This window comes from Saccostrea echinata, unplaced genomic scaffold (genome assembly GCF_033153115.1).
Source record: "Saccostrea echinata isolate AGI-Se365-2 ecotype Australia unplaced genomic scaffold, CSIRO_AGI_Sech_v1 ptg000012l, whole genome shotgun sequence".
Lineage (NCBI taxonomy): Eukaryota > Metazoa > Mollusca > Bivalvia > Ostreida > Ostreidae > Saccostrea > Saccostrea echinata.
Window position 1 is genome coordinate 6,895,185 of NW_026889761.1, and position 24,132 is coordinate 6,919,316.

The 24,132-nt window shown below is 32.5% G+C and overlaps 1 protein-coding gene across 3 annotated transcripts; it reads left to right on the forward strand.

Moving 5' to 3' along the window:
• The first annotated feature begins 1,248 nt into the window (after window positions 1-1,248).
• LOC133185257 (ATP-citrate synthase-like) lies at window positions 1,249-23,773 on the forward strand. 3 transcript variants are annotated; one of them, XM_061320368.1, is made up of 28 exons: window positions 1,249-1,325; window positions 5,226-5,390; window positions 6,924-7,046; window positions 9,382-9,444; window positions 9,754-9,852; window positions 10,081-10,172; window positions 10,455-10,534; window positions 10,773-10,903; window positions 11,017-11,135; window positions 11,254-11,452; window positions 11,709-11,826; window positions 12,008-12,153; window positions 13,758-13,796; window positions 15,938-16,185; window positions 16,282-16,334; window positions 16,463-16,578; window positions 16,831-16,935; window positions 17,330-17,421; window positions 17,686-17,872; window positions 18,090-18,200; window positions 18,354-18,481; window positions 18,686-18,779; window positions 19,082-19,236; window positions 19,588-19,738; window positions 19,979-20,122; window positions 21,157-21,270; window positions 21,609-21,768; window positions 22,052-23,773. In XM_061320368.1, the coding sequence occupies exons 2-28, from the start codon at window positions 5,241-5,243 to the stop codon at window positions 22,168-22,170; spliced, it is 3,336 nt and encodes a 1,111-aa protein (XP_061176352.1). In that variant the 5' UTR covers window positions 1,249-1,325; window positions 5,226-5,240; the 3' UTR covers window positions 22,171-23,773. The 3 variants fall into 3 exon arrangements, with proteins under 3 accessions (XP_061176352.1, XP_061176354.1, XP_061176353.1); XM_061320370.1 differs by lacking the exon at window positions 13,758-13,796 and having other exon boundaries at window positions 1,250-1,325; window positions 22,052-23,772; XM_061320369.1 differs by lacking the exon at window positions 1,249-1,325 and having other exon boundaries at window positions 5,211-5,390.
• Window positions 23,774-24,132: the final 359 nt, after the last annotated feature.

The following is a 24,132-nucleotide window of genomic DNA, read 5'->3' on the forward strand; positions in this document are numbered from 1 at the left end:
ACAATTCATTGTCGTTGCCTCCTTTGGGTCCTAGGGATAGGGCCAAAGTTATCAACGACAATGACTTTATTCTAATATAAACGGACATTAAGTACAGTGTAGAGACAGATTACAAATATAGTTAAGCATATGTGCATGCATGACACAGAAAAATTACACAGTCAAAAAACTAACAATGAATTAACCAGGAGAGTCAACTCTCTCAAAGATCATTTTTATAAATTTCCACAGTTTTATCAATTCAACTGTATTTTTTGTATTAAAAAGTTGATCAAACTTGTACACATTTGGATATAAATAGTATAATACTTTGATATTTATATTATATAATGATAATCTTGATTTCAAAATAAATGGATCATTACAATTAAATAAGTAATGATATTCATCATCAATTTCATTTTCGGAACATAACTTACAAATTCTATTTTCTGTTGGTACATTTTGCCATCTCCCTACTTCAATCAGAATTAATGCAATCTTCGAAGATCTGTCTTTTATTTACTCTTGAGCATTAATTAGTAAAACTGGGGGCAAGGTGAGGATTATAAAAGACAAAAAGCCTTTAATAAATTTATAAAATTCATGGGCCCTTGAGAGAGAGAGAGAGTTCAGGCTCGGGGATAGGGCTAACTTGGTCATAATTACATGTACATAAATGTATATTGAAAAATCGTTACATTATTGATAAATGTTCTTCAGATTTCATGGAAAACTAGCAGGCAAATTTGCATAATTATTAAGATCGGCTAGCCCTCTATAAAAACCACATAGCTTGCATGTACATGTATTTCCCATGGGTCCAGTATTCAGACCCCCTAGGATTGAGTCTAATTTTGCCATATATTAAAGTTTATTATTATGCAGAGTACTTTATACTTTTTGTTTCTGAACTTCTAGGACACAAGCAGTCCTTGTCCACAATTATTTTGATATATATGTTCTTTCATTGGTTTTGTTTGTCCCTTGCATCACCTGCAAGGTGAAACACATTTTTTTTCTTGATATTTTTATAAGACAATCAAAACTATTCAAAGGATCAATTCAGTAAGCCGTTACATGTATATTATTGATCAGAGTGATATATATATACCCCCTCTATATATAAATAGAGGGGGTTTTAATGTTTCAGTTTCAATCATATATAACGGCATTAATAGAAATTCAGAGGCCTGTAGTTTCCATTTCCATCGGGCTCGGGGTCTGTACCGAAAATTGTAAACTTCCGGTAAGGTGACATGGATCATTCGATACTCGGATGATCTTCATCTTGCATTGAGTTGCAACCTTTTAACATTCCTCTTTTGTCATCTCACTTCTGCATGGTAAGGAGAGAGTCGTTTTCTTGTATCTGCTTCTTATTACTAATTGAAATTTAAATAATTATTGAGAAGGGCAGAGCTTATCTGGTTAGACACGGCACGTTTTTCCACCGTAGTCACTGCATGCAGCACATGTCCATGCGACAGGATATATGCCGCAGTCTGTTTCAAACGTGTCTTTGACTAAAGTTCGCAAAATTAATCATGAAATATTTTAATGTATTGCAATATTACCTTCTCTTTACCTTTGAATTCCTTTTTGGAAGTCTGATTTGTTAAGCAGCTCTGTTAAGTTTGCACATGAATCTTTTGTTTAATAATTTGACGTAAGTTGATAATTATGCATTTTATTTATAAACTTGTAGAAGTTTTAATTTCATAATTTTTTTTGCACATGAATTTTTTGTTTTACCTTTTTATATGGTTCACCAATAGGTACCGCCTGGATAGAACATTCTATCATTGCATGTAAAATGATATTGTCCTAAGGATCCAGTTTAATGATAGAAATTGTTCATTGTGTTGGCAATGTAGCAAAATAAACAGGGGTAGATAATTCTATCTACACAATTACTTTGAATAATTCAGAGCGTTCTGAATGTCAACATGGCATATAAATTTGAAGCAAGAAAAAACTTTGAGAAAATAAGTTGAATTTTAATCTTTAGATGGATTACTTTTTAGGGGAAAGGCATATTTAAGCTCAGAAGGGTTTTTTAGATATAACTTGGTAGCTATTTTCAGTGCAACTACATTTGTATTATTTTGAATTGTTTCAGAGGGATCCGCTCTAATTTGCTACATTGCAACTTAATACGCATACTATACTAACTATGGTGAGGGTTTGTCCTGATCAAGACACAGTTAGATTATTCTGTCTAGGTACTGCTCTGCAAAATTCTCTACCTCACCCATAGAGTTAAGAAGTGAGAACTTTGAAATAAAACAAGAGAGCATGCCAGGGAAGCAAAAATGTCAATAAGTAGTCCAAATGTCAAAGCAAGTACATAAATAAAATGCTTATAAAGAAGTGCCAGGGGCCAACGATTTTGCTTTGTTATAAGCCATATATGATATATACATACATATATACATATAAGCATAATTTGTTATATCCGTTAAGTTTACAATATATTTTAAAGTCGTGGGGAATGAAAATCACTTCACTATAAGCATCAATTCATTATAAGCATGTTCACTATAAGCTTGTTTTACTGTACATTGCTCATGCTCCCTCATAGTTTTACAACCTTGTTTAACCTCCCTCCTTATCACAATGCATTAGTATTTAATCATTCCATCCTCACAGTGTCAGGGGCCTGTGTTAATTCGTTGTGGTGAGACCCCTGACAAATTTCATTCTGTATCTTATGGGCCGACTGCAGCAATGTCTTTCAGGAAAATTACAAATCTTCATTTATTTTTTTTTTTTCTTATCTCACAACCAATTACTGAAGAATTTTTTTTTTAAACCAAAAAAAACAAACATTATTATTAAAATAACCCATGATCTAAAATAAACAGAACAAGTGTATGACCTGTTCATATACAATATCTTATTGAAAATGGAAGTTCTGTTTCACAGTTCACTACAAGTGTTTTATATTCTTGCATAACCATAATCTATTCCTTAATATGCTGTTGAAGTTACTTGATCACAATCTATTCTTTGAAGAACATCAATACATTGACAGCATTGTTGAAGACTGAGATATTAATCTAACAGGGTGTCAGATACATAGTACCCAATAATTCTACCAGCAGCTGTTCATAATATGGTGACCAACATCTGAAAATTCAATGTTTACCATGATAACCCTGAAATTTTGCAGCTTACTGAACATTAGTAAATAAACCAGCTGACTTTCACTGTTTGTAGTGGTAGGAGAGATAGGGAATTGTTAAACTGGGCCTGTTACATCAACATTTTCCCAATACTTTGATCCTAGATCAATACCCCCTTAGAGGGCTACTCTGAAACTCTAAGTGGGATTCTTTATCAATAAGCTAGTGTGCTAAACAGCTAAGACACTGGGAACCTGCTGGCTTGATCCTTTACACTGATAGTGTCACTAAACTGTGTTCTATTGGAAGCAGTTCAGAAGGGATTTCAATTGATTTTACTGGTTTTTTGTAAGTATATATATTTGAACTTATATATGCTAATACTCTACATTTGTTTTGCCTTATAAATTGTATCTTCCATTGCATCATTGAGTGCTTCATATTTTTAATTGCAAAATGTTTTGTTAAAAAGATGGAAATTAAGGGAAAAATAATGAATAAATTTAAAGTGGGTTTGGCATGCATTAATTGGTAATTGAAATCATCTTTCCAAGTTCTTTGTTTGAATTAGTTATGTGTATATTTTGGCTTTGCTCAATAGAAATAGTTTTAGTTTTATCTTAAGACAGAAATTGATTCTTATGTTTTATGTCTCTGAATGCCTGTACTTAAACTCCCACCAGAGCTATATATGGATTAATTGATTAAACAAGGTTTAAGCATAACATTTATCAATACCCATTACATTAAGTTATGAGGATGTTCTATCAAATTAAGTATAATGTCATTAAGTAAATGAATGAGTTTGATAAATAATTAAATAAATTTTTTAAAAAATTCTAGAGTATTTAGAGAAAGTTTTACATTGTAAGGGCTTATATAATCACTACTACTATTCTCTCATTTTTAAAATTATAATTTATTTTAATAAATTTATTTTTCATTACACCATTTTAATTAATCTCTTACCACTTCATCTGCATGTTCCTGTTCAAAAATCACATCAAAATTATGACCCATATTTATAGTCTCTAAATACAAGTCATGAGTAGTAAATATAATTTGAATTTGCATCTTTGTCATAATTTTCTTCATCAGGAATATTTAGATGAAGTACGTGATAAGAGAAAAAAAAAAGAAAATTATATTAAAGAAAAAATTATTATAAAAAATTATTAAGGGGGAGGGAGATTGCATCATAGAGGCAGGGTCCTGTCCACAAGTTCTTGTGATGATTTGTAGCTTGATTGTGGTATACAGGGTGCATATACAGACTAAATTGTCAAGATAAATGTACATGCATGTACTCGGGTTCAATTGTCCTTGATACTGAAAAAAAAAGACACTATGATCATTCATAATGTAATCAGTCATTGGTTGGTAAAGTCCTTGAAAAATTCATAATAAAAATTGCTTTACTTTGTACATGTTGTAAGACATACTGAATGCATTTCTGTCTTTGACTCCTGATTACAGTGTACTAAGCAACATTAAATGTAATATTCCAAAGAAATGATATGTTTCTCCTTGTCTTTTACAATCTGTCTGACCATGAACTGCTTGATATTCAGGTCATAAGGTCATTTAATTCTGATCATAAATAATTTCTGATGGTCTTTTAAGTTTGTTGACTTTGTTGTACATCTCGCACAGATATTTGTTATATATTTAATTTGTTTGGTGTGTGTCAGAAATATACCTAAGGTTTTTTATTTTGAAAAGGTCAGTTATAGATTCTTTTCCATATGTTATTAAAATTTGTTGTAGTTATAATAACCATTTAAGTTTTATGGATATTAATGTTTATTTTTAGAATATTTATTATTATTTTTAATTGTACATGTTTTAAGATATTCAATGTAAATGGTTCAACATTACGAATGTTTCGTACAGTACAAATCATCTACAGAAGAAGTGCTTTTGCTACTTCAGGGGTATGTAAATACCCACGCTTATCAGTTTCCTTAGGGAGGAAGTACTTTATTTATAGGCATGCATGTTCATTATTCAGAGAATTCGTCAACAAAACTTTAGAGGTTCTTTGTCATCAGTGGAAATACGATACAAGCACCTTTGTATATATAAACATATGTGCTGAAGATTTAAATCTCTTTGCAGAATTGACAGTCCACAATGTCTGCAAAGGCTATATATGAAGTCAAAGGAAAGGAACTGCTGAACAAATATTTGACAGATGAAGCTGTGAAAAATAGATATGCTGTTGTCACGGAAACTGTAAACTGGGACACATTGACCACAAACAACCCCTGGCTCCTCACTGAGGTTAGTGAAGTAAAATTTTCTGACATAGCATTATTTTGTCAACAGGTACATGGAACAGGAAGTATTATAGGGATGTTATATTACATGTACCCAAAGGAAGTAATATAGGACTGTTATGTTACATGTACTCAAAGGAAGTAATATAGGACTGTTATGTTACATGTACTCAAAGGATTTAATATAGGGCTGTTATGTTACATGTACTCAAAGGAAGTAATATAGGACTGTTATGTTACCAGTACTCAAAGGAAGTAATATAGGGCTGTTATGTTACATGTACTCAAAAGAAGTAATATAGGGCTGTTATGTTACATGTACTCAAAGGAAGTAATATAGGGCTGTTATATTACATGTACTCAAAAGAAGTAATATAGGAATGTTATGTTACATGTACTCAAAGGAAGTAATATAGGACTGTTATGTTACCAGTACTCAAAGGAAGTAATATAGGGCTGTTATGTTACATGTACTCAAAAGAAGTAATATAGGACTGTTATGTTACATGTACTCAAAGGATTTAATATAGGACTGTTATGTTACATGTACTCAAAGGATGTAATATAGGGCTGTTATGTTACATGTACTCAAAGGAAGTAATATAGGACTGTTATGTTACCAGTACTCAAAGGAAGTAATATAGGGCTGTTATGTTACATGTACTCAAAAGAAGTAATATAGGGCTGTTATGTTACATGTACTCAAAGGAAGTAAGGCCAATATAGGACTGTTATGTTACATGTACTCAAAGGAAGTAATATAGGGCTGTTATATTACATGTACTCAAAAGAAGTAATATAGGACTGTTATATTACATGTACTCAAAGGAAGTAAGGCCAATATAGGACTGTTATGTTACATGTACTCAAAGGAAGTAATATAGGACTGTTATGTTACCAGTACTCAAAGGAAGTAATATAGGGCTGTTATGTTACATGTACTCAAAAGAAGTAATATAGGGCTGTTATGTTACATGTACTCAAAGGATTTAATATAGGACTGTTATGTTACATGTACTCAAAGGACGTAATATAGGGCTGTTATGTTACATGTACTCAAAGAAAGTAATATAGGGCTGTTATGTTACATGTACTCAAAAGAAGTAATATAGGGTAGTTATGTTACATGTACTCAAAAAAAGTAATATAGGGCTGTTATGTTACATGTACTCAAAGGAAGTAATATAGGACTGTTATATTACATGTACTCAAAGGAAGTAATATAGGGTGTCATATTACATGTACTGAAGAAAAATTACATTTTAAACAATTTTGAATTCCTATGCATATTTGTTAATTATATTTAATCTATGGTTTGATGAACAAAAATATATCATACCGTATACATGTATTCTATTGATAATAAAAAATCTTGTAAATATATCCAAAAGAAATTTCAGTGATACGTGTAAGGCATTATAATGAAATATGCTATGTGATTTAGTGTATCTAGTTTTTATACTAAATTCAACCTTTTTACTAGCAATACAGGTATGTATGCAATTTCTAAGCCTTACTATTCCTTTATATTTGTCAGAAATTAGTGGTTAAACCAGATCAGCTGATCAAGCGACGTGGAAAACTAGGTCTGATTAAGGCAGGGGTGGATCTAGAAGGTGTGAAGGAATGGCTGAAGAACAAACTGGGCAAAGAGTTTGAGGTAATTAATGTACCTTGTAAATTACGAACATATACAGCATCTCTATATTGGAAAAAATTTCATTAAAAAGTAATTGTAAATTACATATTATAATTAGGAAATATTTAATAAGTTTTAGTAATTAAAGCAAGTTTTTATCCATTTCAGAACAGCTAATAATACAGGTACTTGTTTAGATTAGGTGAAAAGTTCTCAATCAGAGTATTAACTTACCAGTATATTTTAATTTTCTTACAAGATATTAAAGAGATTCAGGAATGGAGTGATGTCAAACACTATGCTACATATTCATTTTTTCCCCTTAAATTTTTCACAACAATTTTTTTTTAAACTATAACCATTGACCATCTTGTTGACAAATTCAAAACTTCTGTCCATTTCTTCCCAAGCAAGACAATTATTAAGACAGTTCCATTTTTTTTTATTCCTGCACATTTTAGAAGTGATTGATCACTTTAACAAGGCTTAGGATGTTGATGTATTTGTTACAGAAATCTATGTTGCATAGAAAATGGTTGAGGGATTGATTTTTGGGGGTAGGCTAATAAAAAAAAAGCCTTGATTAGGGCTGTTTACTGAAGTGATTTGAAGCCCAAATATAAGATTAGCTCCACAAAATGAAGGAATGCATGTATCAGAATAAAAAAGATTCTTGTTGGAAAATCAATATGGAGGCTCTGAGATTGTTGTAATGGCAAAACTTTGTATTTCTTATCTTTACAGTAAACAACAGGGATGGTTGATAACGGGTTTTATGTGTTCGTTGTAAATTTGTTGCCATCGTATGCATTTTTAAGACTTATTTATTAAGCATGGGTTGGTATTTGATTTTACATATCACTGTCATTGAAAACATATAGAACATTCAAATGACCTTCAGTAATTGCTTATCTAAGCAAAAAGAGTGATTTTAGCCTTGACTGATTCATACTCTAGATACAACCTGACCTTACCTGGTACCCAATGTTACCTGTGTGTTTGGGTTTTTTTTAAATATCTGGGAGTCAGTTCAGGTGATGTGTGTACCTGTACATGTGCTGAGTCAACAAAAATCAGCTCTTGTCCACACCATACTGAATATTTTATGATTTGTCCATCATGGCCATAAGGGCATTTGAGTGTTAGAAACATGATAAAAGTGATGCAAGGAAGAAATACATAATATATTTACTGCAGTTTAAATTGATCATCCATTTTTCATCAAAAAAAAATTTTTTTAAAATGATTTAAAGCACATGTGTAAATTGAAGTAAATTTCCTGTCAAAATTTTTGTGCAAAGCATTCCTTAGTATGACAATTAAGTACATGAATATCTATACATGTAGAAGTCCGTGGAACATTAACTGGCAAAATTGGAAATATGCAGCTAACATCATTTCCATCTGTTACAGTCAAAATGACAATGAAATGGGCGGGTACAATTCGATACGGATGTCCGAGAAAACATTGGATTGAAATTCTGGTTTGAAATTCATTTTCAATCCACTTGAGCTGTTTTCAAACCTAAAGTGTGAATGACAAATAATTTCAAATCCCAAATACATGTTTGAAATTCATATTTATATGAGTTTTTTAGCCTATAATTTTAAGGACACGTAAAAGTAGTAGAAGGCAGAGATTATTTTTCAGGGGACGGCCATTTCGTTCTAGAAAGGGGGGGGGGGTGTCAGATCATGCCTTCACATGACAGAGTATATTTATTTCTAGGATGACAAGAGCTTTTTTTTTTTATAGCTTTGTCTTCGCTGAAAAATGTTTGAAAAAAAAAACAGGGAGGGGTTGTCCAAACTAAAAGAAAACTTTATTTACTTCCAGGATCGTTCAGCCCCCCCCCCCCCCCCCCCCAAGCACACACATACACATACCAAACAAATATTTGTCACACTTTATATTTCTTTAAAAACATTTGACAGAAAATTCTGATTTATATAAATTTCAAACTATTCCGAAATTGAAATTATATATGTCTTCTGAGTCAATCAGTAACACCGTGCGTTCTAGAGTAGCTGAGGTGGATTGAAAATGAATTTCAAGCTAGAATTTCAATCTAATGTTTTCTCGGATGTCCGTGTCGAATTGTATCCGCCCATTTCATTGTCTATCATTAAATTTTGACTGTAACAGATGGAAATGATGTAAGCCACATATTTCCAATTTTGCCAGTTAATGTTCCGTGGTCTTATCCATATGTACTTGTATGGCATTGAATGAGTTTAAAAGTGCTAGGGAGATACAAGTCTGAAAAGATAGAAAAAGCCAGGAATTGATGAAATAGATTAAATTTATAAGGTATCGTATAAATGCTATTATCTAGTCTTATTTTGATTATTGTAGATTGGTGCAGCTAAAGGAAAACTCAAACACTTTGTGATTGAACCATTTGTGAAACATGAACAGGTATATAATTAACATTTTTAATGCCAAGGATGTTGAAAATTACTTAGTTATTTCATACTATACTTTTTCTACCATTTCTATATACATGTATATTCATTAATAAATTAAAATTGTAAACTCTGTCACAACCATGAATGATGAGAAATGAGTTTATAAAATCTAATACCAGTATGTTTATTTGTTGTATGCAGTGTACATGGTGTACATGTATATATAAAACATCTTGTGATATGGAAATTTTTTGATTAAACAAAAGGTAAAATTCAATTTGAATTTATTTATTGTTGTTTATTTGGTTTTTGTTTTCAGAGTGAGGAATTTTACCTGTGTATATATTCCTCCAGACATTGTGATACGATACTGTTTCATCATGAAGGGGGGATAGACATTGGTGATGTAGATTCAAAGGTATTAGTAGTATTACATCTTGATGTACTCAGTTAGAATATTAATAAAATTATGTCAGATTCATTTAAATATTTATTTTAATTGTAAAAAAAAAAAAAAACCTATGTGGAACTTCTACTAGTTTAAAAATGCATTTTGGTTATATATACTGAATACTTCATTTTGAAGACACTCATCAGGTCATATTTGTTTAGATACTAATTAAAAGGATTATCTGTACCATTATAGGCAGTAAAACTAGAGATTCCTGTCCTGGGGGAACTCTCAGACTCTGATATAAAATCCAAACTGTTGTCAAAAGCTCCTACAGTGGCCCAAGAGTGAGTAGATAAATTCTTCGTATTAAAGCTTGATGCACTGTAAAAGTTACTGCCCTTTAGTTGTGCATTATTCAGAAGTTTAAACAGTGCTACCTGTCAATGCATGCTATTCTTTCAATTCTCTCAGAAATTCATACAACTATCATTAAAATTAGTTTTGCACAAACTATTACTGTTATTGTATATTGAAAACTTGAATTACAATATTTTTATAAAGTACTTGTAGTTTACAATGTATCTAGTAAAATGGTAAAATTTTGATACGCACTGGTAATTTTTCAGACCCTTGACAAAGTTTATCAAGGCCCTCTTCACTGAGTACAGAAACTTATATTTTACCTACTTAGAAATTAACCCATTAGGTAAGTAAATCTCTTTGCATTTCAAAGAATTTAACTCCAAAAGAAAAAAAAAAGATGATAGATAAAGTTTTGATAATATTTTTCTTTTAATGAATGAATTTTGTATGATGAGCCTTACTATCTATAGTAAGATAAAATTGGTCTTGTAATATTACTGGTATTCAGTTTGAATATTGTATAATTATGGTATGGTGATCATGGCACTACATGTACAGTGAATGTTACTTTTACCTAACAGTATTCACTGGAGGAAGAATCTACATTCTTGACCTGGCAGCTAAGATTGACCAGTGTGCTGAATACCTCTGTAAATCTTTGTGGGGAGATCTGGAATTTCCTCCACCTTTTGGCAGGGATGCTCTCCCTGAAGTAAGTTAAACAAAATTGTACATCTATTTCAATTCCTCCCTTGATTACATCAGTTCTTTTAAAAATACAACTTCGAGAAGCCAGAAGATGAAATCTTGCTTTTTTTCTTCTAGGAAGCATACATTGCTGAACTAGATGCTAAGAGTGGAGCATCTTTAAAACTGACTGTTCTGAACAAATCTGGTCGAATCTGGACCATGGTTGCAGGAGGTGGAGCTTCTGTCATATATGCGTAAGTCTATTAACAGGATCTTTATATGGAGGTTTATGGTTACATGTACATGGAAATGTAGTGTTAGGATGAATAGATTTATAATATATGTGCATTATTATTGATTTTTTTTTTTCAGTGACACAATTTGTGATTTGGGAGGAGCAAAGGAGTTAGCCAATTATGGTGAGTACTCCGGAGCACCGAGTGAGCAGCAGACTTACGAGTATGCCAAGACCATCCTGTCTCTTATGACATCAGAGATCCACCCTGACGGCAAAATCCTCATCATTGGAGGGGGCATAGCTAACTTCACAAACGTAGCTGCCACATTTAAGGTATTGCAAAAACAAAGTCATATTATGCCTTTATAACTGCTTCTAAGTTTGCCACTTCAATGTATCTTATCCCCCTCCCACCAATCTAAGCTATTTCTGCTTGAAAAAGAACAAGTGCTCATAATATTATTGCTTCATAGAAGAAAAAAAAGCCAATGATACATTCATTTTCTTTGAGTTTAAATTGCTTTTATATTTTACATGAAGTATTGGTTTTTGAATAGTGATTAGATATTAAGTTCAGTATTTGCTTCAGGGCATTGTTAGAGCTCTAAGAGAATACCAACAGAAGCTGATAGAAGGCAATGTTAGTGTGTATGTCAGGAGAGCAGGACCAAACTATCAAGAGGGACTCAGGATCATGAGAGAACTGGGTACATATAAGAAAAATTGTTTTCAAATCTTTCTTTGTTAACTTAAACATTTTGGTATTCAGTTTCATGAACTCCGTGCAATTTCTGTCGTCATTTTCATATTTTCAGATAAGTGTATGTTTTGTTGTTGCATTTCATTAAAATAATTATATTTTGTTAACGTTTTATATTTTTATCACAGGAAATACCTTGGGCATTCCCATCCATGTATTTGGTCCAGAAACCCATATGACAGCCATTGTCAGCATGGCTCTGGGGAAGAGAGAAATTCCATTAACACCACGTCCCATGAACACAACAGCCAACTTCCTGTTGCCAACAGGAGGGGTAGGTGTCTAAAGTGTATGTTAAAAAATATTGCTTTAAAGATTTTGCTGTATAACATCAGAGCATGCCAGTATTTAACACTAGTTTTGCAAGGAATTGAAAATTTCTGACTAGACTTATATTTGGTGTTTTTTATTAATTAGAATTTTCTACAGCATCATTTTACAATATTTAGCAGGACATGCATATATGTGCATAGCAAAGCCCATTAAAAACCTTTAAAAATTGCTCTTTAATAGAAAATTATATGTGACAAAAAGTGAACTTTTTTTTTATATTTAATTACAGGTTGTTCAGGTAATATTGAGCACTTTGATATTGATATTGTCATTAGTATAGCTGTAGTTAACTTGTATGTAATACAACAGAAAAAATCATAACAATTTTACTAACATTTTTCCTACTCTTTTAAAAGAGAAGACTCCAGCATTCAACCAATCTTCAAAAGAGCAGTCATTTAATACTACACATGTACACATAGTAAAAACCGTTTACATTGGTATATTATTATATTTTTATAAACTATGGAGAATTGCTTTACTTGCCTGTGTCTGTTTGCATGAACAATTTTATTCCAGACCTATATTTGCTTATTAAGACATTCATGTATGAAGATTTCCACATAAAGGTTTCATCTATCAGTGGCCTCAGATTGTGCATGTTCACAGCATACTTAATATTTAATTCATTCAGATTCTAAATCAATTCATTCTAATTTTAAAATCAGCAAGTTTATATAGATTTTAAAGCATTGATAACATTCTAAAATAGTACCAATATTTATTAGGTGACCTATTGCTGTCTGCTTTTGTCTGTTGTCTGTAAACTTTTCACATTTCAACTTCTTCTCAAGAAAGGCTAGACAAATTTCAATCAAACTTGCCTCAAAATATTCTTGAGTGAAGGGAATTCCAGTATTTTCCTCTTCAAATGAAGCCCCTTCCAAAGGGAGATAAACAAGATATGAGAAAAAAAGGTGGGGTCATTTAAAAATCTTCTTCTCAAGAAAAGTTGAAACTTTTATGAAAGCTTTCTGACATATGTAGATTCAAGTTTATTCGAATCATAGCCCCCGGGTAGGGTGGGGACACAGAAGAGGATCAAAGTTTACAAGGAAATAAAAAGGAAGAAATCTTTCAATATTTTCATCTCAAGAACAACAGGGCCATGATTAGTCATATAAATATGAAAGCATCCTCAGGTATTGCAGATTAAAACATGTTCAATTAATGGCCCCTAGGGGTAGGATGGGGCCATACGAGAAGATCAAAGTTTACATGGAAATGTATGAAATGATATTTTTTTTTTTGAATTGTTTTTCTCAAGAACAACAGGGACATGATTAGTCATTTTTTTTTAAATTGGAAGCATCTCCAGGTAATATGATTGTATTGTGATATAATAAGTCTAAGCCAGTTTCAGGTGGGCTAAAAGTAGTCATAGCCTGAAAAACGTGAAACTCAGGTGACCATTAAGGCCCTTGGCCTCTTGTTCTTTCATATGTCAATCATTGTACATGTACGTGTGATAACTATCAGTTTGACAATACACTGTGTGGTGTTCAGAGTTTGATGTTCCTTTCACCATTATATGTAATATTTCAGGCTCCCTCATTTTACTGTCAGCAGGGGATGTCTTTGGGGGTAAAGTTTGGTGTTGTATTTTGAGCATGAGATTGTGATTTCTTTTTCATTTTATTTATTTCATTATTTGAAATGCAGCATTTACAAGTGTTTTTTGCAAGACGAGTTTTCCAGAATGGTGATTCTGACCTTCAAGTGATTAGATTGCTGAAATGCAATACTGTGATAGTGTATACTTTTTTCTTTCTTCTGATATTTCCATTGGATGGCTTCCAATCCATAGACAGGACCAGTTCTCAAACAATCCTTCTAAGTAATAGTTCAAGCTTTTTGTCAATTTTTTTTCCATATTACAAACTTTGGAGACAAGCATTAAAGCATGTTATGAACAGTGTTTTCGTACCTTGGACATGTTAAAAATAATGAAATCAATTTTGAAAAATGAATTAGAAGTTTTGATGTTGAGCACTGAGTGCTGTTCCCATTTCATTAAGAATGCGAGAAAGATTCTGCTTTATTTCTAGCTCACATGAGCTAAAATTCCAGTGAGGTTTATCCATTAGCCATCTGTCTGTCACTGTCAACTTTTCAATTTTCAACTTTCTCTCAAAAACTGTTACATGTAGACCAGATTCAACGAAACATTGCACAAAGCATCCTAGGTTGAAGGGATTCAAGTTTATTCAAAATTAAGGCCCAAACCACTTTTCAAGAGAACATTGTCATGAAATAAGGAAGATAGAGTAGGGTTTTTTAATACCTTTTTAATACTTTTTTTCTGAGAACCACTGGGTCAGACAAGAAAAAAAATTCAGGAAAGATTTTTTATCAAGTATATTAGATTCAATTTTGGTGAAGTCATTGCCCCTAAGGAGGAAAATAGAATTACAGATTATTATGAATGAAAAATTTCTTTTTAAAAACATCAAGGCTTCAATTATAGTCATATTAATATGGAAGCACCCCCATAAAGTGTAGATAAGAGTTTGTTCAAATCATAGTCCATGGGACAAGGGACAAGTATATAATATAAGGAGTAAATGTTTACATTGGATTATATAGGGAATCTTCTGAAAAACAACAGAGCTACAATAAAAAATGATAATATTGAAGCACATATCCTCATGCTAAGAACATTTTAAATTTTTTCAAAGCATGGTTTGGACCACAGTAACAAGTTTAAGCAAGAGCAATAAAACAATTTGTTAACTTGATTTCAAGCCACTCTGTATTCTCTAGTAAATTAACTTTGTTGAAGTTATAGTTGAAGACATTGAATATTTAAATATTTATTGGTGATTCAGGTTAGAATTATTGCCCATGGGCCTTTTGTTTTTCTGTATTGATGTAAACAATTATATGTAATGGTGTAAAATTTTACATTAAGCAAATTGAATTTTAAAAAAAATCACTGTTCAGTAAATTGGTCTATTTCGTAATCTTTTAAGCAGAGAGGAAAGAAAGATTGAGTACTGCATGGTCAAATAAATATTTCTGGACTTTTTACATCTTTATTAATTTTTTAAAATAATGAAATGATTTTGATACATTCTCACTTTACATACATGTAAATGTAGGTATTAAATACAGATCTATCTTTTTTTTGGCTCACTAAATTCATCTGTATATACATAATTATACATGTAGCTATACGTATTTAATCCAATACTCTATACCAGTAATAATTAAAGGTTTGGTAGAAAGTAGTTGTTAAAGCGGTTGTTGTTCTTCAAGTTATTGAATGATGTGTTTTGATTGAGTAGATATTTACACTTGTATTGAAGACAGTTACATGTGTAAACTAGATTTATTTGTGAGAAAAAAATTTCTTGCACCCTTCATACAATAAACTATTACAGATACAGCCAACAATAACATGAATCTATAACACAGTTATATAGAAAATGTGCATAAGTAAAATTCTTGTGATTAATATGTGGTTCACAGATATGATCCTCAAAGTACTTACAAGCATTTAGCATCATATGTATACAGTAAAACACAGTTTTAACAAACTGCCATGGACGGACTATTTTGCTTCGTAATAAGCATAATTCATTACATCCATTAAGTCTACAACATATTTTAAAGTCACAGGGAATGAAAAACACTTCACTTTAAGTGTCAATTCATTATAAGCATGTTTGCTATAAGCGTGTTTTACTGTATGTAATTTAATTGACAAACCTTTATCTTTTCAGGCCTCTCCGTCAACTAGCAGAAGAGGATCAGTAAATGAACCAGCATCAAAATCTGAGGTCAAGGTCACAGTCCAAGATGAAGGTCAAAAGGTCACATCAAAGTCTGAAAAGACACAGCCCTTATTTACAGAGAAGACTCAGTGCATCGTCTGGGGAATGCAGCAGAGAGCAGTACAGGGGATGCTGGATTTTGATTATGTCTGCTCCAGACGAGACCCTTCTGTGGTGGCCATGATATATCCATTTACGTAAGTGGATAATTGTCAGGAGGAATTATTCCAGTCACTTAAGATATTAAATGATTTGAGAAGTTATACATGTAAACTTGTTTTGAACATTTATAGGGGAGACCACAAACAGAAGTTTTACTGGGGACATAAAGAAATCCTTGTTCCAGGTAAAATGTTACATTTGTAGATGGGATACAGAGAGAAAATACTGAGTTGTTGAAAGTATGACTTGTTACATGTTATTTGCATTGTTAAAAATTTCATAATAATTATTATGATGGGTACTGTTTTATAGTGTACAAGAACATGGCTGATGCAATGAAGAAGCACCCACAGGCAGACGTCCTCATCAGCTTTGCTTCACTAAGGTCGGCTTTTGAGAGCACCATGGAAACTATGAGATACCCACAGGTATTGTGATGGAAAGATTGAAAAAATATTAGCATTTCACACCATATTCTTATTGGATCACTTAATTGCTCTAGTAGAATGAAATAGAAAGGATATGCTCATGCACAGTTTGTTTTTGTTGAAAATCAATACAATATGTAATGGTTACCATTATGGTGAGGTGCACCATACATAGGTACTTTACATTTTAGTTGGAAATAAGAATATCAAATTAAGATTAACTGCAGAGATATTTTGTAAATTCTTGTTTAGATTCATACTATTGCCATCATTGCTGAGGGTATTCCAGAAAACCTAACAAGACAGATCATTAAAGAGGCTGACGAGAAAGGAGTTTTCATTATAGGACCTGCAACAGTAAGTTAACGACGTAGTCCCCCAGTTATTCTGGTATCCCACCTTAATTACCCCCTGTTAGGAGAGGAGCCCCAAACCCCCTTCTACTTTTTTAATGTCCCCTGCTATTTCACATCTTAGGGACAGCCCTGAACTGTTAAATTCAATACATGACCAAAGTATCAAACTCCTACCTCTAACAGTTCTTGAGATATAACGTTTGACAGATGGACAGACAGAAGCAAAGTGACCTTACATGTATATGTGTCACTCTGGTCTGCAGGCAACACAGTAACAATACAATGTTGAATGTACCCAGAGAGATTGAATGATGATTTAGAAAAAATAGAATAGCTGCTAAACAAAAGCTAGTCTTCTCATTTGTGAAAATGATCAATAATCTATAATGTTGTAGGTAGGTGGTGTGAAACCTGGATGTTTTAAAATTGGTAACACTGGAGGAATGTTGGACAATATCTTAGCATCTAAGCTCTTCAGACCTGGGAGGTAAGAAAAGTATGATGAAGAAAAAAACCCAGCTGTAAAGGTAAAAGTATCTACATGTAGGAACAGTCAGGATTGCTTCCTTACAAAATAGTTATGAATCATATTCTTTAAATAGGTCTTTTCAATCAGAATTTTTAATTGCATTTATCTGAAGCTTGCCCATTTTTGGAAAATTGTCATGATTCTTTTTTCCACTAGAAATGCCTCATTAATTCATTGTCCCTTTTTAATTTTTTTTTTTTTTTTTTTTTTTTTTTTTTGCAGTGTTGCATATGTATCTAGATCAGGAGGCATGTCCAATGAATTAAACAACATCATCTCCCTTAATGCAAATGGTGTATATGAGGGGATTGCAATTGGAGGTGACAGATACCCAGGCACGACTTTCATGGACCATATATTAAGATACCAAGATGACCCAAAAGTCAAAATGATTGTATTACTAGGAGAGGTAATTCTGTCACTTTTATTATTTAATTCACACCTGGGCCATTATGAACAACACAAAGGGAGAAAATCTTCACTTCATTAATTGATCTTACCTTCTCCAAGTATTGGTAAATAAGTATTTGCAAAATTTTATAAAAGTTTTTATTATTGATGACATGATATTTAAATTGTATATGATTAGTATATTTATATAATTAATATGTAATTATTTATAACAGGTGGGCGGTACTGAGGAATATCACATCGTGAGCGCTATGAAGAGTGGACGTATAAACAAACCTCTGGTCGCCTGGTGTATAGGAACATGTGCCAAAATGTTCACATCTGATGTAATTTTTAATTACATATTGTTTATTTTCATATCCCTGTTAAAATAAAGTTACATTTTATGCTTCAAGGATATTTAAAGTATTAAAAAAAGAATGAAAAGAAATTGGATAACAGAGGTATCTTGATACTTATTCCTTTTCATTACACTGTAGGTGCAGTTTGGCCATGCAGGTGCTTGTGCTAATGCAGAAGCAGAAACAGCCTCAGCTAAAAACCAAGCCTTAACAGACGCAAAGGCTTATGTTCCCAGAAGTTTTGATGAACTGGGCACACTCATCAAGTAAGTCAGTGTCAAAATGGAGTCTTATGAACATTGTTATTTTAAATGATAAAAAAAGATCATATTTTGTTGACTAAGTGAATTTAAAACACACACTGATGGTCTGTATCACAATCTCTCTGTTGTTAACTAACTTCTCTTTCATGTCTTCATCTTTATTTTAAGTACACAAAGACATTATATTATGATAATTGTTTTGGACAGAGAAGTTTATGACAAGCTGGTTGAGAATGGAACCATTGTACCTGAACCTGAGAGACCTCCACCTACAGTACCAATGGACTTCACATGGGCAAGGGTAAGTTACTCTCTTGTTTAACATTAATTGTGTACTCTATGTATATACATACATGTACTGACAGATATTTGTACTGCATTTGAGTTGGAACATTTCAAAATTTTGATTTGAATCAAGTGTCTTGAATTTAAGACAGATGTCCTATCATTGATGTTTAAAATGGTAAATTCAGGACTGTTAGTTTCATTGAGAAGTACCTTTGGATTCCCCTTTAAAGAAATTTAAGAGAAAAGCACAATCTTATTTAATATGTAAAAATGGTCTAGGAAGCAAACTACATTATGTGCATTCGTGTTTTGCAGGAGCTTGGGTTGATCAGGAAACCTGCATCATTTATGACCAGTATCTGTGATGAGCGGGGACAGGAACTGTTGTATGCTGGGATACCAATCACAGACATATTTAAAGAAGATATGGGTATCGGAGGTGTGCTTAGTTTACTGTGGTTTCAGAGAAGGTTTGTATTGAGAGATTCTGTTTAAATATCTGTATATAGGAAAAGAGATTGGATTAGCATGTCAGAGATGAATATTTAAAGCACTCTATTTACAAGGATTATACATCTTTGACAAGTAAGTTTGGTCAAAATTGTGCTTTAGAACTTTTAGCCCCATTTTAAACATAAAGAAATGAAGAGGATATATATTTACATTAAACAAAATTAATGACTTTCTATTGAATTACATGTATTTGTTGCTCAGTGCACAATTATTATGAAGTTGAATTTGAATGAAATCTGTGATTATAAATGCAGTTAAATTAGATGCTATTTCTTTTAACTGATATTTGTTCCAAATTTTATTCCCAGGTTACCAAAATATGCTACAAAATTTATTGAGATGTGTTTGATGGTAACAGCTGACCACGGACCTGCTGTGTCAGGGGCACATAATACAATTGTGTGTGCTCGAGCTGGCAAAGACCTGGTCTCCTGTCTGGCCTCTGGTCTTCTCACCATTGTAAGCTCATTTTCTAATTAAATTTGATTAAGAGAAATTCCATAATTACCATGTTCTGGATGTATAGAATGGATTCAAACTGGAAATTAAAGTTCTAAAGTTACTTATCATAAAGTTTTACAAAAGTAGAAATGAATTGATAGTTGAAATCCTCATAGACAAAAAAATTAATTCTTTGATATTTTTTAATGGACTTAAAAAGTGTGAAATTCCATTTTTAATACCTAATTTTACCTACAGGGAGATAGATTTGGAGGTGCCCTGGATGCAGCAGCCAAACAGTTCTCTGATGCCTATACCAGTGATATGATACCAATGGAGTTTGTCAACAAAATGAGAAAGGAGGGGAAACTTATCATGGGGATAGGTCACAGGGTCAAATCAGTAAGTAAAGATAGGTCAAAGGGTCAAAACAGTAAGAAAGGATAGGTCAAAGGGTCAAATCAGTAAGGATAGGCCATTGGGTCAAAGCAGCTTGTAAGGATAGGCCACAGGGTCAAATCAGTATGTAATGATAGTTCATAGGGTCAAATGAGTAAGAAAGGATAGTTCATAGGGTCAAATCAAGAAGAATAAGTCACATGGTCAAATAAGCAAGTAAGGATAGGTCACAGGGTCAATTAGTTAGTAAGGATAGGTCATAGGATCATATGAGTAAGTAAGATAAGCATGTTAAATAGAGAAAAGACATTTGGGAGTAATATTTTAACTATAGTCCTGTTGAAGCCCTACTTTCATATTTTTATTTGAGTTTTGAGAAAAAAGGGTTTAATACAGGTCTTGAGATTATATTATAATAAATTCTAGATGCGTACGCCATGGAGTCAATGTGTTAATGGCTTCATCCTGAGCATGATTGTTTCTAAGACATCTGAATTACTGACTCGATTCTGTGAAAAGATTTGTTTCTTCATAGTGACAAAATATATTATTCAGAGTGCAATGAGAATGGATTAATGGTGTTCAGATAAAGCACCTCAAATATATGTACATGTATGTGTATGGTTACAAATACAGTCAAACCTCATTATCTCGAACTTGGTGGGACCAAGGAAAAAGATATCCAGGGATTCAAGATATCAGGGTAAAAAACTTAAAGAATAAGTGGTTGGGACTTACAAGTCACTTCGACACATCCATGGTATTCGAGATATCAGTGTTCGAGATACCGAAGTTCAACTGTAATTTCATTCTAATGCTGTGTAATGGTTTGGGCTGTTGATATCAGCTTGGATAGCTCAGTTGGTAGAGCACCTGACTAGTGATGCAGGGGCCTCTGACTAGTGATGCAGGGGTCCATCTAAGGTTCAATTCCCAATCCAGAAATATATTTTCTCCTTTCCTGTTACAGCTATAAACCTACATGTTTAGGAATGATCATTCCCTTACAATATTCAGTTTGCCCAACTTTTTTTCAGATCAATAATCCAGACATGAGAGTAGTGATACTTAAGGAGTATGCCCAGAAGAACTTCCCTGCTACACCTCTGCTGAATTACGCTATAGAAGTAGAGAAAATTACAACTTCTAAGGTAAAAGATGAAAATAATTGTGGACTAAAGGAAGCATTGAGGGATCTTTTTTGTGTCATTCATTATTGTCATTATTAACATGCAGTATGCATGCAAATGGAATTACATGCAAATAGGAAAGGGGGGCTGAATCCATTTTACTATCATTCCCCCCCCCCCATTTTGGGAAACTCATTTTCTAAATTTCTTAATTACTAGACTTTATGAGTGATACACCTGGTGTGTTTTATTAAATTCTGTGCCTCTAAGTGGAAAGGCAATTTGATCTAGAGCTATATTTAGATCCTCATTGCAAAAAGATTACATTGATCATGAGTCTTGTATTTTTCATTTTCTAGAAACCAAACTTAATTCTGAATGTAGATGGTTTTATTGGAGTGGCATTTGTTGATCTACTGAACAATTGTGGATGCTTTACTGGTGAGGAGGCCAGGGAATTGATAGATGTAGGGGCCCTCAATGGGTTATTTGTACTTGGTCGTAGCATGGGATTCATTGGTAAGTATGATTACATATACGCACAATGCATACTTTTATACATGTATGCTGCTGTGTTGGTGATTTGTGTATGTCTTTAAGTTTACAACTTTAGCAACATACCCTACCGTTAGGTTTTGTGAGAATCCCTTCCACAAATTTAACCTTAAGGTGTTGGTCTGAATGGTCTCCAGTCTTGACTTAGTTTTATACGGCTTATTATAAGCAAAATTGTCATATTTTGTGTTTGTAGTACTTCTGTATACCTATTGTACTAATTCAGCTACATGTGTTTCTATTATAGGCCATTTCCTTGACCAGAAACGTCTGAAGCAGGGGTTATACAGGCATCCTTGGGATGACATCTCGTATGTAATGCCAGAAACCATGGGACTAATGGGAGAAGATACAGATAAGATCTAGAGTCATCCAGGCCTAATATTACCAGGGGATGATGTCCAGGGCGAGCCTTGAACGATCCAAGATGATGTGATCTCACAAGAGGGAGTGAATATTCATTTTAGGGAATATAGATAAAACTATTGGGGAAATAATTCCAAATCAAGTTAAATATTGTAGTTATAATCTGTTAATTTGTTGTGAAAATAATCAACATATGTGAAAGATGTGCTAGAAAGTTGTAGGTAGGCTAGGCTGGGAGCAGTATTTTGTCATACTGTACATAACCATTTACATGTTTAGTGGAGGAAATTTGACTTCCTGAAAAAGACATGCATTGACTAGATCATTTAAGTGGGCACTGCATAATTTATTTCTGTGCAATAGTGGATATCATTTTGAGTGCTTGGTGTTAGTAGAGGTGTACTTATTGTTTTAGAAACAAAATTTCTACTTATTATGCAGCAACTAGATGTCTAATTTGTATGAGAACATATTTTGTTTTAAAGTTATTGTGCACATCTGTTTATTATTTCTGTTTTCTTGGTATTTCACTGCGGCCATATAAACATATGTCTCATTTCACATTTAATTGCATTCTGTATAAATGCATGTACAGTCAAACTTGTTGGGACTGAGAAAAAACTTTGAAATATCCGAGAGTTCGAGATATTGAGTGTAAAATACTTAAGAAAAATGTGGTAAGGACTTCCCAATCACTTCGACATATCCATGGTATCAAGATATCCCTGTTCGAGATACTGAAGTTCAACTGTATATGGAAGTACTTATTCATGTAGTTCATGTCAGAATGTCTTATTTAAGTTAACAGTAAGAATGTTTTTTGTTATTCAGTTGCCTGTTTTTGTCTAATATGATGCATTTTCTTAAAAAGTATTATTACCTATTACAATTATGTATTTTATTAAGTGTAAAATTTAATATTTTAAAAAAAGAAATTAACCTGAGGGTTTTTTTCCTCAATTTATTTACGTGTAACTAATGTCAGCTGTTATTGGTTGCTTTGTTGTTTTGGTAATTTTAAAAGAGGGTGGATGGAGTTGAAAATTTTGAAAGTTTATATTTACTATCTATATTAGTACAGCATGCTTGTAAAAAGTCATTTATGAACTTATTTATTGTTTATAGGTGTTTTAAATAGTAAATTATTTTCTTACTGAATCTCCTCTCATTTGAAAGGTATATATACGTTATTTTTCATAGAAAAGTTTGATTCTAGAAATTGATGTCCATTTGGTGAATGAGAATTTTCTTACATGTAGCTGAAAAACAAAATCCTTCAGATCAGAAATGTCGGTAGAATATTTTCAGTTAAATTGTGTCATAATATCGTGTTGAAAAGAAATCTGCGTACTACATGTCACGGTGCGATATAAATGTACAAAGGTCATGGTGCAATATAAATGTACATGTGACTTTAACTGTAAAATTATGAATCGCTTTTCATTTTCATTTCAGAGATTTCGTCTTTCTAGAACCTCCAAGTGAAACACATCCATTTTGTGCATAATCTTACTGGAGACTTGTGATTTATTAATGATTTGCATATCAAATATGTCTGCTGATAAATATGAATAAAGTAAAGCAATTAAACAAAACGAAATTATGTTATGGTTTATTATGAGGTACATGTCCTTGTCATTAAAGGATACTTAATATAAAGTTAAATATTTCTGTTTTCACTTAAAAAAGATGGATTGTTAAGGACAAGAGAGGTTAAGACCCCTTTTTGGCCCCTGGTTTAGGAATTCTCTGAGAACAAGTACAAGTAATAGTTCATAATCAAAAACCTGTTTTCATCCTTATTGCAAAATGAGTATTGGTTCTAAGTGAAAGAATATATAGAAATCACAAGTTTTTATTTTCATCTTTGGGGATCAAAGACCTTCTTTTTTTTTTTTTTTACCAAAACATGGTTCCCAGAACGCGTACATTTCACACTAGCTTTTTTGTTCAGAAAACACA